The sequence below is a fragment of the Brachyistius frenatus genome, unplaced genomic scaffold (assembly GCF_029030835.1).
Source record: "Brachyistius frenatus isolate BFR_SWC_R1_liver_20210118 unplaced genomic scaffold, ASM2903083v1 Contig_63, whole genome shotgun sequence".
In the NCBI taxonomy this organism is placed as follows: Eukaryota; Metazoa; Chordata; class Actinopteri; family Embiotocidae; genus Brachyistius; species Brachyistius frenatus.
In genome coordinates, this window is record NW_027210662.1 from 2000711 (window position 1) to 2014214 (window position 13504).

Consider the following 13504-nt stretch of genomic DNA (forward strand, 5'->3'; position numbering starts at 1 on the left):
TTTTTTGCAGCACTATCCTCAAACATACAAAGAGGAGGTCATGTCATGCACCAGATTCATGTAAAAGAGCTTAGTTCATTATTTATAGGCATAGACCAGGCTGTTATCTTGCACTCATAACCAATCTAAGACTCCCCTCACACATACACACAGGGACAAAGTCCATCGTATCTGCAAACATTAATGAGTAAACTTTACAATGACTGTGACGTTACTTCAGCATCAGCACTGGTGTTTCATTTGGGAGTCAGATGCAGATTTTTCTCTCACATAAACCGGGATTCATAAGCAGCACTCGGGCCCAAAAAACTGCATATACCTGCATATGAGGAAATCTCACTGTCAGGGCACAGCATCGAGGTCTAAAGAGAAGGAAAACTGATTCATTGAGGAGCTCATCTGACAGGAGGATGATAAAACAGGCGCTGATCGGGGTTCTGTGTGGTGCTGCCATCATGACCGCAGGTATCCTCATCGGTCACTTCGGTATCACCAAGAGCAGCAGCTCAGAGCCGTCCTGGGTGAAGGATGTAGCCAAGGATGTGGACGAGAGCCTCATTCAGAAGTTCTTGTCTCAGGTGGATCCCATCCAGATTCAGGAAAACCTGAGGTGAGTTGATGAATGACTGAACGTAGATTCAGTATAAGAGCCAGAAATCTAAAAAGTGCCTTGATCTAAATAAATCAGGGTCCAAAGGGAATTAGTCAGCATCATTACATACTTGTGGAGAGACCATACATGGTCCTAGACGCTTCAACAGGACCAATGATACCTTTGCGATTTCCTCAAATAATCATTTAATATTTCATCATATCCATCGACATTTCCAGAGCCAACACATTATTTTCATCATTCTCATATTCCTCCGCAGGGAATTGACAAAAGTGCCCCACATGGCCACCTCAGCTGGAGACGAGCAGACGGTGCAGTTTATGCTCAAGAGATGGCAGGACCCCGAAACAGGTCTGGACCAGGCCTGGAGAGAAGAGTACAAGGTCTACCTGTCCTTCCCTGACCCAAAAAACGCCAATAAGGTCACTGTAGGTGAGTCAGGTGGTTTGCTGAATGTGCTGGAATCAAAGAAGGGAGAGTTGCACCATCATTTTCCATTCAGCATGTTTTTAATATAGAAATTAACTGCTCCAAATCAAATTAAACATTATGTGCAGTTTAAGAAGGATGAAGGGTAATTAATAGGTAGCGGGTCAAACACAATGAATGTGTCCGAATAAAACATGTCATTATAAGATGGAGTGAATCAACTGGCTTTATTTTATGTGTTGTGCTGTATTATTATTTACATTTATAAGAAGCCCAAATCCTAAAACCACTTTTAGATTATTCCATCGTGCTCATGTTGCATCAAATCCAACTGAGTTTTTTGTTTTGAAATAACATTACATTCAAAACTCAGTCCGACAGAAAACTGAATCTGTGTGGTATCTAATATTCTGCCTGTGACCCGATGAGTTTGACCAGTTGTTGATTTCAGTGAGCCCGTCTGATGCCGTGCTGCACACTGTCAGAGAAAAAGAGAAGATTTACCTTCCGGACCAGGAGGACCCCGACGTGGTTCAGCCATACGCTGCGTACTCCCCTGCAGGACATCCAAAGGTGAAAAGCTTCATTTGTGTGTATCTATTAACTTCTGTACAGACTGCAAAACACTAAACTGGCAAATAATTGTTGAATTCTTATGACTTTATCAGACTCATTTTTCGACTGCAGATCATTGCAATAAGATGAAGAAAGAATCAACTTTATTGTGTTTAAAATAGCTGCTTTATCACTGTTAACCAAGCAGAGCTGCATCCAGTGCATAACAGAAGAAAAAAAAAGAAGCAGAAGCAAATATATTGCAAAAAGTATTACAAGAAACAGACAGTATTTTATTGCATGTTGGGGCACAGATAATGTGTGTTTATGGGACTTCGTGTTTTTGATTCATAGTTTGTGGCAAGTGATTTACTGAAACTATAAAAATCACCCAGTCGTCACACGTCTGACTTACGAGCAAACAGTATATGGCTTACCTGTTTTCACCTTCCTCATAAACTTCCTACATCTTCTGACAGATAACAGATAAGGAATAATTGATCTATAATTCATTGTCATTGTTCGCTCATTGGATTACTGTCAGGTCACAGTATGTGTTTGACTCTTGCAGTTACACGAGTACAATGATCCCCTATAAATTTCGAGAAAGATGAGAAATCCCTGCTTTAAACAATAACTGCTATAACAAAAGTAGAAGTGTGGTTTTGTTTATATATCTTTATACAAATATATATATATGAAAAGCTGCTGCAGAAATGTTCTCAGATGCAATAAAAAAAAACCTGAAAAGGATTCATGTGAAAGGTAAATATGACAAACATGAGCTGGACACACTTAAGCAAATAAAACAAAGACATTAGGACAGAATTAAATATTAAAAAACAAACCACACTTGAATCGATTCCGTTTTTACTATTTCACTCTTTAATAAAAGTTATGACTGGTGGTTTACTGGTGCCACAAAAATTTATTTCCTAACAGATATAACATCTTCAAGGCTAAAACCTTTTGAATGCCTTAACAAGTACTGATAACAAGTTATTGTGTCGTCTTAGTTAACAACCCAACAGGAGACTCACAGTCACCACATGTTATGTAATATTACCGTCTGTGTCCATCTGTTTCAAGGAATGGAGGCAATTAAGGTATAAAGATGCTCAGTGATGCAATACATTTGATTTATAAGTCTGTAATCGTACCTTGAAATGAAAAGGGAGTATTTCAAATTGTGTTTTAAAAAGTTGTGTCTGCATCAATGTTTGAGTTGCTAGTGTTGACATAGTTTATATCTCTCTCCTGGTTGTAGGGGAAACTTGTTTACGCCAACCAAGGGAAGCCAGGTGACTACCAGCATCTGAACCAGACAGTGGACCTCAGAGGAACCATCGCTATCACCAGATACGGTGGAGCAGGAAGAGCAGCTAAAGTGAGTTACACACTGAATCTTTCAGTGACTGGGTTTTAGACTGTTATCACGATTCATTTTGTTCTCATAAAAGCGTCCGTCCAGAACGGACAAAACCTCTGTGTCTAAAGTAGCAGTTACAAGACAGTTTGAACTTTGAGTGCTTTGGCAAGTCGCATCATTATACTCAACACATAAAAACTTTAACACCACTTTTTTATTGCATAGTGTGGAGGACAAAGATGGTACAAAGATGGTACTATGTTGTTAGTTTACATTCTAACAAACCTAAATTAACTTGTCTCCATATAACCTTCAGAACATATTTGTCAGCTGAACAAACCATTTCAAAATGAGAATCTGAATGACTCCCAGTGAAGAAACGCATGAAATAGTTATTATTATGATGTATATAATGTATGATGTATTAATATCATAAAACCTAGTAGAAAAACAGTTCTGTTGATAGAGAGGTTTACAAAGCTTTAACATAGTGACAGACCCAGTGATTCTTTAGAGTGTAAAAATCACCATTCTGCATCACGTAAGTGTGATGTGCTTCCACAGTTTTACACATTTTTAACCGAATATCAGCAACAGTTTAGATCAAACAACAAAATCAAATTTGGTTTACCAAATGCTGTATGTGTCCCATCCAGGCCATCAATGCAGCCCCTTACGGGGTCATTGGTGTGCTTGTCTACACAGACCCTTTGGACATCAATGACGGTCTCATGTCAGACATCAATGAGACGTATCCTCACTCCTGGTACCTGCCGCCCTCAGGTGTGGAGAGAGGCTCCTTTAACACTGACTTTGGAGACCTGCTCACACCCTACCTGGCTGCCAAAGGTAAGCAGTGACTCGTGTAAAGATACAATAAGAGCAAGGACTTTTATAACAGCTGTACAGCTTGAAACAGACATACAAGAATCAAATCAAGTCATTTAGAATCACATATTATTTATTTTTTTGTATAATCAATTATTTTGCAGAGGAAACCTACAGAATCCCACGCAAGGACATTACAGGGATCCCTCCCATTCCAATTCAACCAATCGGATTTGAGGATGCCTACGTATTAATCTGGTTTGTGATCAGACAAATCTGCTTGTGGAAAAGATACAGCTCAAAATGGTTGATTACGATTTTTATCTAATTTATTATTTTTCAGTGCATTGGATGGAGAAGAAGCTCCCAGTCAATGGCAGGGAGCATTCAACTGTACCTACAATTTTGGTGGTCCGGGCTTCAAACAAACATCTGCTTTCAACAACAGGTAGTAAATCAGTTCACAAGTTAGTATGAAGTAAAAAAAAAAAAAAAAAAAAAAAACTTTCAAGATTCTGTCTTTACAGAAAAGATGATGGAATTTTGCTACAAAAGTGCATTTATTTCAGTCATCTATCCCATCTGATCAGATGTAATGTTGCTGTTCTTTTACCTTCTTTAGAAATTACAAAATACACTCTTTTGGTTTATATATTACATCTATTGTCCAAGAGTTGTTTTTCAACGTCATCATCTTTCCCACCCCTTACTTTTTTCCCAATGATTCTAATATGTTGAATATAAGGTGAAAATGAAATGGAAAGCCAGTCGTAATATATTTTCTTCACTTTACAATGGCACATCAGAGCTTTTACCTACTTATGTTTATTACTTTATTCTTATTATTACTAAGTTAGCTTTTATGTTTTATTTTTTTAATGCATTTAATTGTCTTTATTCTTATTCTGCATTTATCTTTTTTTTAATCCAGTTTTTATTTCACTCTATTACTTATTCACTCTTACTGTTATTTTAGCTATCATCTCTATCGTCTTGTATGCATTGATCTGAAATTGGTCTATGAATAGATTTTTACATTGTTTTTATTATTTTTCACAGTTCATGTTGTTGTTTTTTTGTTTCTGCAACTGTCTGTCTTATTATCAGCCTGTCAATTATCTTTGAACTGCACTAACATGCATTAAAACTGCTATATAAATAAAGTTAGATTGACTGTTATAAGACCTTTTACGGGTGTTGCAGCAGTACTGCAGGCGGCAGTCTGTTTGTCTCTCTTCCTTGTCTTTTCACACTTTTGATCCTCTGTTCCAGTGATGTGAAACTAGACATCTTCAACTTCGAAGAGGAGAAAAACTCTTCCAATGTGATGGGAGTTATCAGAGGAAGCGTTGAGCCAGGTGAGACCAGTGACTCCGGTTTAATATCAGCAGTTTTCAGCTTGTGATTATTCTGCGATGGCTCTGTGTTTGTACTCTGTGTGTGTGTTTATTGTCCACAGACAGGTACGTGATCTACGGTAACCACAGGGACAGCTGGGTTCATGGTGCTATTGATCCGAGCAGCGGGACGTCAGTGATGCTGGAGCTGACCCGGGTGCTCGGCATGATGGTGAAGCAGGGTGAGGAGAGTCACAAAGCTAGGTTTGTCCGAACGTTTTGTTTACAGTGCTGGATGAAGAGTTCATCTCTGTGTCTCTCTACGGCAGGAACATGGAGGCCTCGGAGGTCCATCATCTTTGGAAGCTGGGGAGCTGAGGAGTTCGGCCTTATTGGGTCTGCAGAATACACAGAGGTGATTTATTATTCATCCACAGAATCAGATATAAATAACATCACGCAATATGTAAAGTAAATCCTAACTTTTTTGTTTTGAAGCATCAAGTTTTAAAAGAATGCATAATTGGAAAGATACATTTAAAAGAATTTAAATGGACCATTAGTCCAAGTTCTTGAACTGGTGTGACCTGTCGCTTATGGGTGCTGATTCTATCAAACTTTAAATGGGTATTCCTGTATGGCACATATAACTCAGTCATTTCACTAAGTTAATGATTATTTTCCACTTGTGGCACACTTTTCAGTCATTTTTTTTGTTGAAGGACTCTCATACTTACCTGTAACGACAAAAAGTGACCTTGATCTTGTGTCTCCTTCAGCAATACTTCACCAGGCTCAGCGAACGCACCGTTGCTTACATCAATGTGGACATAGCTGTCTTTGGTAAGAGGCGCCGTACTCCACCTGTTCTACTCATCAGAAGTGAATGGAAATGTCTTCCATTCAGTCAAACAGCACACAGAGCTTACAGAAAACAGAGTTTAAAACTAATTAGTAATCAGGAGTCACACATACCTGCATGTGCAAAAATAAAGCGTGAAAATAAATGCTTGTTAGTGTAGGTTGTGTTAACTCACCTCAGGGACAATCATGTGTCCTGGAAATGTACAGGTGGATAGTGCTACTTATCCAAAGTGATCCTTTTTCTTGCCCTGCTCAGCTAATGCCACCCTCAGAGCTTCAGGGATGCCGTCAGTACAGAGTGTCGTCTTTGAAGCCACAAAACAGGTGAGCTCTTTAAATAGAATCGACTTCTATCAGTGCAGATGTTTCTTATTCTCAGCATTTTAACACCAAGAATCTGTCACATACAAAGTGTGTGTTTGTTCTTCAGGTCAGTGCTCCTGGGCTCGACTCCACGTCAGTGTACGACAACTGGATACGTTACTCCAACAGGACCAGCCCGGCCCATGGACTCATTCCCAGGTAATGAGCGGCAGTCACACCTCTGGTTTCCCAACATCTTGTGTTGCATCTGAGGAAAAGCGTTGTGAAGGTTATTCTGCTTGAAGGTTTACCAAACTATGTGAGTTAATATGGAATATTTAAAACTAGAGTCCTCACCTATAATTTTTATTCTTTTAAAGAGGTACAGGCAGATTAATCATTTGATACATTAATATTAGCTGGTTCACTGTTAAAATCTTGAACCGAATAATATATTGTATGCAGGGAAAATGAGTGACAAATGAAAACTTACTTTGACAACAACTGTGACCCTAACTAGCCTCCTGATTGGCAAATAAAGGAACAATATGACTGTATGGGTGCACATGTTCTCAGCAAACACATGAATCCATTAAAAATAATGTTGATTTTATTTTTTTTTTTTTTTCCATCTGTAGTATGTGATCATGACAGCATAAATTATTCAACAGGCTGCACCTGTCACATCTCGCTCCTGCTCCTAGTTCATCTTTCAGTTTTCTTGTTTTTCTTGTTTTATTTTGGTTACTCACAGTGTTTCTCACGTCCTGCTTTTGTGTCTGCCCTGCCCTGATTGCGTACACCTTTCTTCAATTATCTCCCCGTCCGCACTGTGCCAGTTAGTTGTTGTTGTTCTCTGTGCTCTTCATACCCGCAGGTTTTCCTGGTGATCCAGTCGTTGCCTTTTTGACTGCCTGTTCCTATTCAAATTTTTTTGCCCTGCTTTGTCCCTCTACATTTCCTGTTGTTTAGTGCTTGATCTTTTTCATTAAAGGTCTTCCAATTTTTACTAACAATGTGTCAAGTTGTGCTTTTGGGTCCAAACTCATCAGTGCAGCATTTCAGTACATGCACATTGATGTTTTTTAAAGATGCTGCAAATCATTACATTAATAACGCAGCTTTGCCAAACAAAATGCTATCTTCCAGTATGTCATTTATTAAGTGGGTTTTGTAATTTGCATTGTGAACATGTTCATTTTTATCCACACTGTACGCCAGCTCTGTCGGGTTCTCGGTAAAAGATGTTTCATATTTTTTGTCTTCCTTCAACAGGGTTGGATACCTGACAGGAGCAGGAAGCGATTACGCTGCCTTTGTTCACTACCTGGGAATCACTTCCATGGACTTTTCATACACATATGACAGGGTATTAAATCTTTCCTCATAAACTCACAGTGTGACATGTAGACACTGTAATACTGCACTGTTTTAGTCTAATATACTATATGTATTGTAAAACCTGTGAAAGGTAAAATAACATATTCTCCTAAGAAAGTTAAATTATACCAACTAAATTTTCTTACAGCTAAATATTCTGACCATGGAATAAATGTGCTGTCTTATTGTCTCATTTTACCTTTCATTTAGAATAAACTCCAGAAAATGTTTTCATTTCATTCACATGAGTGAGAAGTCAGAATTGAACTGAACTCATTTAATTAATAATGTAATTCCTGTCATCTGAATATTTTCCTCCATGCAGAGTAAAACAAATGCTCGGATCTACCCTGCATACCACACAGCGTATGACACCTTTGACTACGCCTCAAAGTACATCGATCCTGGTAACCTTCTTTGTGTTTGTTTTCCTGTGCTGTTCTTCTTGTACAATCAGTCAATTGAAGAAATCCCGGTTCAGTTATGGTGCTGCATCGTCATCTTACTTTGACTGGTAAATCTGGTATATTTGAACAGAAAGCCTTCTTTTCTTCTCAGCCAAATAGTTTCTACTATTTTCATTTTCTGTTGTCAAATGAAGATCTACCAAAACATTTTCCTAACAACTGCCCTCTTTTTATACAGTAACATACCATTGTACCGCCTCTTCCTCTCAGGGTTTGTCAGTCACCAAGCTGTTGCCAGGACAGCAGGAAACGTCCTGATCCGATTGGCCGACAGTCTGGTGTTGCCATTAAACTGCAGCGACTACGTAGAGAGTCTGGAGGATTACCTCAACACTGCAGTGACCCTCTATCAGGAGCCACTTCAAGCTAGGATGATCTCCATGGGTACGCACGAGACAGACATGTTTTTAGTGATGCAGTCCACGATACATAGATGAATTTAGGGCCAATATAATTTTATGGCTTTGACTTTCTACCATCTAGGGCCAAATAAAACTTCTATTTCTACTTAAAGAGGGTGAAATCTTTACCGAGAGGCTGCAATGATCTGTACCTTGTTTCAGAACCACTAAAACATGCAGTGGCCAGCTTTCGCCAAGCAGCTGATAATTTGGAGGAGCTGATCCACAGTTCAGACCTGGCAAATGAAACGTAGGTGCGCATACATTCATGTACAAACATTTTGTTATCTCTTTCGCCATCCGCCTCCAAAATTAATGCCAGCCTTCTTTCTCTATCTGCACCTGTTTTCTGTCAGGCCGCTGAAGGTCAGAAAGATCAATGATCAGCTCATGTTGCTGGACCGAGCTTTCTTGAACCCTCTGGCCTTCCCAGATAAATATGCATTCAGGTAAGAAGATGATGCATTGCCCTACAGAGAACAAGGGGTTTTCTGGGGCTGCATGATAAATCAAATGAGGCTGCAATGTGTAGTCTTCCGTGAGCTACAGGCTACATACATATTTTATATTAGGGAGTCAGTAAAGGCCCACTGCTGTTTTTCATCTTCTAACAAGTATTTGATTGCCATGGTTACCCCCACTGCTTATAATACAACCTGAAATTAAACCTTCAGACTCAAGAACAGAAAGGTAATAAATCAATTTGATCACCAGAAACAGGAAATGTATCTGACTTTCTCTTGGTACTGTTAAGCCTAGTAAAATACAGTCATTAAAACTGAAACAGAAGTTGATACTGGTCCACTGTCACAGAACCGGCTCAATGCTTGCAACAACGAGGAGGGGAGACCAGACAGGTTGAAATGCTAAAGTTTATTTTAAATGAGCAAAAAAGAAACATGAGGTGTGACAATGAGTAGTGTCAGTGGTGAGTGGAAAGCAAGGATGGGTGAGAAATGTGTGTGCAAGAGTTAAAGGTGGAAGAAAAAGGGTCAACCAAACCAGGATATGTGGAGCCAAGGAGAGAGAGAGAGAGAGATACTGAAATCAGGCTGGTATTTGTAGCACTGGTAGAGGCATGCACAGGTGCCACCACTTTACCTGAATGACCCTCCCTGACTGCAAGCTCATGCAGGAAGAGACCAGTTGAGCTTTAGCAGGCAGAAAGGGAGGGGTAGTAACACCACAATGCTGAAAAAGACAGTGCAGGGGAACATTGTGAGAAACTAGTAAAAGCACTGATCAGCAGTTGGAATTGCATTGAATAAAGCGTCCTCTATTAAGGCTGTGTGGCAATGCTGGTCTTTTGACGAGAGATGTCAGAGATAGAGACACTGACTATCTGCTTCATTGTGATTTAAGACATCTCAAATCATTGTTGTCTCACTCTTTATTTGAATGTGTGTTACACAGGCATGTTATCTGGGCCTCGAGTAGTGCCGGAAAGGCCACCTTCCCAGGTCTAGCTGATGCCTATGCCAACGCTGAGTCATCAGGACAGTCCAGCGACTGGGACAAAGTGCACTACCACCTGTCAGTACTCAGCCAAGCTATCGAGGGCGCCGCCAACATGCTGGTTGACGTCATATAGATAAAAATTAGGAGCAAAGAACTCAGGAATTTTATCAAAAGTGATACAGCCAGGACGCTCTAATTCGCCACATTGAGAGAATTCATGAAGGATATTCGATAAAAGAATCAGCAATTAATGAAAAAAAACCTCATCAACAAAGAGTAACATGAATGATGCCTTTTTATTTTTGTCACAAATAAAATAAAATGTATCTTTTCCATTAAAGCACTTCATAAAAAATGAACAACAACAGCTGTTTTATGTTTCTTTTCCACCTCCCTTTTACTGAAGTGGACATTTGTGTCTCTGGGTCATTAGAGCACCACAATAAACTACAACAACACACTTTAAATACTGTATGATTCATCATAGGAGAGAGAGGAATTAATATCAACATCATGGCATGATTACAAAGTCTGTTAATCATTCCGAGACATGACCAACACTGGTCAAGCTGTATACTGACTTACTGTGTGAGTGTGTCTATGGTATTGATTTATATTTACAAAATATTTCAGTGCATGCTGTACTTATTATGAGAATGCTGCAAAGTCTCTACGTCCCAGGACCCCCACTGTCAGACTAGCTATAAAACAGAGAAAGACTAAATGCGAGGACATGAGAAATACATTTTCGTCAGTGTAAAACATCACAGTAAATACATGAGGATCCACATCATGAAATTTAACGACTCCTCCAGTAACACAGCTGCTGTAAAGTGGTTCTTCCAGTCAGATTTGCATTGATGCTGCAAATGAAAAACAGGTACAAAAATGTTGAGGCGGTAAAAATGCCAGGAAACAATGATGGCTCTAGTTTACATTACCAACTAGCATATTGCTATAGCTGAAATATAATAATTTGGGGGAGTGACAGTTTTATTTCATTTTATTTTATTTTGTGAACATCACTACTTGGAAAATCCAGTACACTTTACCTTTAAAATCTCCCTGAGGAGTTTAAAAACGACTGAGGTTTCCAAAACATCTGATGATGGGCGGTAGAATGATATTACATCAACAATATGAGAATTACTATGAAACATTCAGGGCTTCATGATGACACCCCAAATGTGCCACCAGAGATCTGCAGTAATGAGGCTGTGAAGCTAAAAAAAAAAAAAAAAAAAGAATATTCACATTAGCAGTGCACTTTGCAACAAGGACAACACTGCTTTTCTCAATTTATGAAAGATGAGTTGCTATTGAGAATCACTGCAGCATAGATGGATATACATTTCCAAGCTAATTAACATTTACAAACCTCATTTCTGAAGCTCATCCATCTAACGTGTTTGCTCAAATTTGGTCTCATAGTTTTCATATTGATCCTGTTAACAGATGAAACATCTTTGAAGTGTTTTGGACTGATGTCCATCTCGTTGAACAACAAATTCAGGTTGCTGGTCTTTGTGGTTCTGCATCAGTGATGGCATGTCACTCTCATCACACCTACAATGTCCCCTTCTTGTAGCAGTGTTTGCAACTGTAATGATGATGCAGAGTTTAAATCCACTCATTCGTGTTCACATTATTTTGTCCATTTCCTGTCCTGCTACAGAGAATGTGGGACATTATGACATTATTCTTTTCTGTCAGAGTTCACATCCATCATGAGTCTGTCACCTCACCACCATCAGCCACACGGAATCAGTGAAACCTCCTGGTGATACAGGGGGCATCCTGCACCAGATCAACCTGCCCTGAAGTGAGTCTACCTTCATGGAGGTTCTTGTGTTTTTTTTTGTTTTTTTTTAAACCTTGTGGTATTTTGAAGACTCAAACTTGTGGGTTGTTGAATTGAATAGCAATAGTGGTGTACTAAATATTACATTTGTGCAACTTCACTGATCAAGATAATGTTTTCTAATAATTCTGCTCAACCCAGTTAATAATCATGTAAAATAACAAACTGAAAGAAGAGTAAAAGAAAAAGATAAGAGGAAATTGGAAAGAGTAGAGAAACAAGAAAAGCTGCTCCTCTCTGCCTGCAGGTTCTCCTCCTTTAACTTTCTCTCCTTTTCAGGCTCTCTTGTAAACACAGGTCTCTGAGGACCTGCTGGTTTTGTCCAGCCCCCTCTGCTCTGCTGAAAGTTTACGGGGTTAGTCACACCCTTCTGAGCCCTCCGAGCTGCTTGGAAACACAACTTAGGGACAGCCCTCATGTGGAAATAAATAACGTGTGTGGGTTTGGAGGATGAGAGAGGTGGGAGGGTTAGTATAACAGTTGCTCCCAGAAAAGACAGGCTGTGATATTATCTGAGATATTTTCTTGTGATTAACGTTTACGGTGACATAATATCCCAAATTGGCTTTTATTAAAACGTGCCCTCATGTACAGCTTGATAGAACATTACTTTCTTTGTGAACCGACCTTGGTATTGATTATGCTTGTCATTGCATATAATGCTCAAATGTTATACAATGACACAAAAATATTATAGCAGAACATACAATTCTGGCTTGTCTTGTCAATAATTGTGTCAAACCTTGAAAAAACTATAAAGACAATAACTGTATAGACTTATTGGGATGTAAATAGATTAACCTGTCAACACACGGGTATTACATTCACGTGAATATTTTATTTTGGTATAGTATTAACCTCAGAAATTTATGAAGAATTAGCATATGAAAACTGTTATTCTTCTGTGGCTGTGGACAAGGTTTGTCTATTTGGTGTTGTCATCAGGGTTATCTCAGATCTGACTTGTGAGTTTTTATTTAAATTCCTTACACATTCATTAAAATCTTTCCCATGCTTGATTTAAATTGCTGTATCACCAATCATTAAATCCTCTCTGATCACGATCGTTTTGGTATGAATTTCTCTCTCCAGTTCAGTGATGCTTTCTGAAGTTGTGAAACTAAATTACTTGGCTGAGTTCAGTTTAACCAAATGACTTAAGCATGTGCTGATAAATGTATTGGTAGAGAAAAAAGCTCCTCCTCTTTTAACATAAAATACTTTTTAGCTATCTTGGCATTTACATTTCAGAATACTAATTCCATCGTACGTATATCTGTCAGTGCAGCGTAAGGATTTGATCCCTCACAATCAGTGATAAATAAGGTTATATTGTATTTTGTCCGGGTGTTGCTTTGGTTCTACAAATTAAGTTGGTTAATGAAAGGACTTGTTAGTTGAAATATCGTATTTTATAAAGTCATTGATGAAGAAATTGCTGTTGATGTGGGACATTTCTTCTGCTCTATAATCAATCCACTTCAGAAAGTCAGTATCAGCAATGACAAACAACAACAACAGACATGTTCTTTACTCGCCAGTCGCAGAGTTTATTATTTTAAATATACATAGACTTTCCCCCCCCATTATTTTAAATACCCCACCACCCTTCCCTCCCTCTTTGTCCCACCCTCCTCCC

The 13504-nt window shown here is 38.9% G+C and overlaps 1 protein-coding gene across 1 annotated transcript; it reads left to right on the forward strand.

Moving 5' to 3' along the window:
• Positions 1-410: 410 nt before the first annotated feature.
• naaladl1 (N-acetylated alpha-linked acidic dipeptidase like 1) lies at positions 411-10352 on the forward strand. The gene is made up of 19 exons (XM_069706589.1): positions 411-610; positions 873-1045; positions 1494-1615; positions 2865-2984; positions 3623-3815; positions 3959-4052; positions 4138-4242; positions 5067-5152; positions 5254-5373; positions 5461-5546; positions 5911-5974; positions 6252-6319; positions 6426-6517; positions 7574-7667; positions 8004-8085; positions 8356-8529; positions 8709-8796; positions 8903-8995; positions 9960-10352. The coding sequence occupies exons 1-19, from the start codon at positions 411-413 to the stop codon at positions 10135-10137; spliced, it is 2232 nt and encodes a 743-aa protein (XP_069562690.1). The 3' UTR covers positions 10138-10352.
• Positions 10353-13504: the final 3152 nt, after the last annotated feature.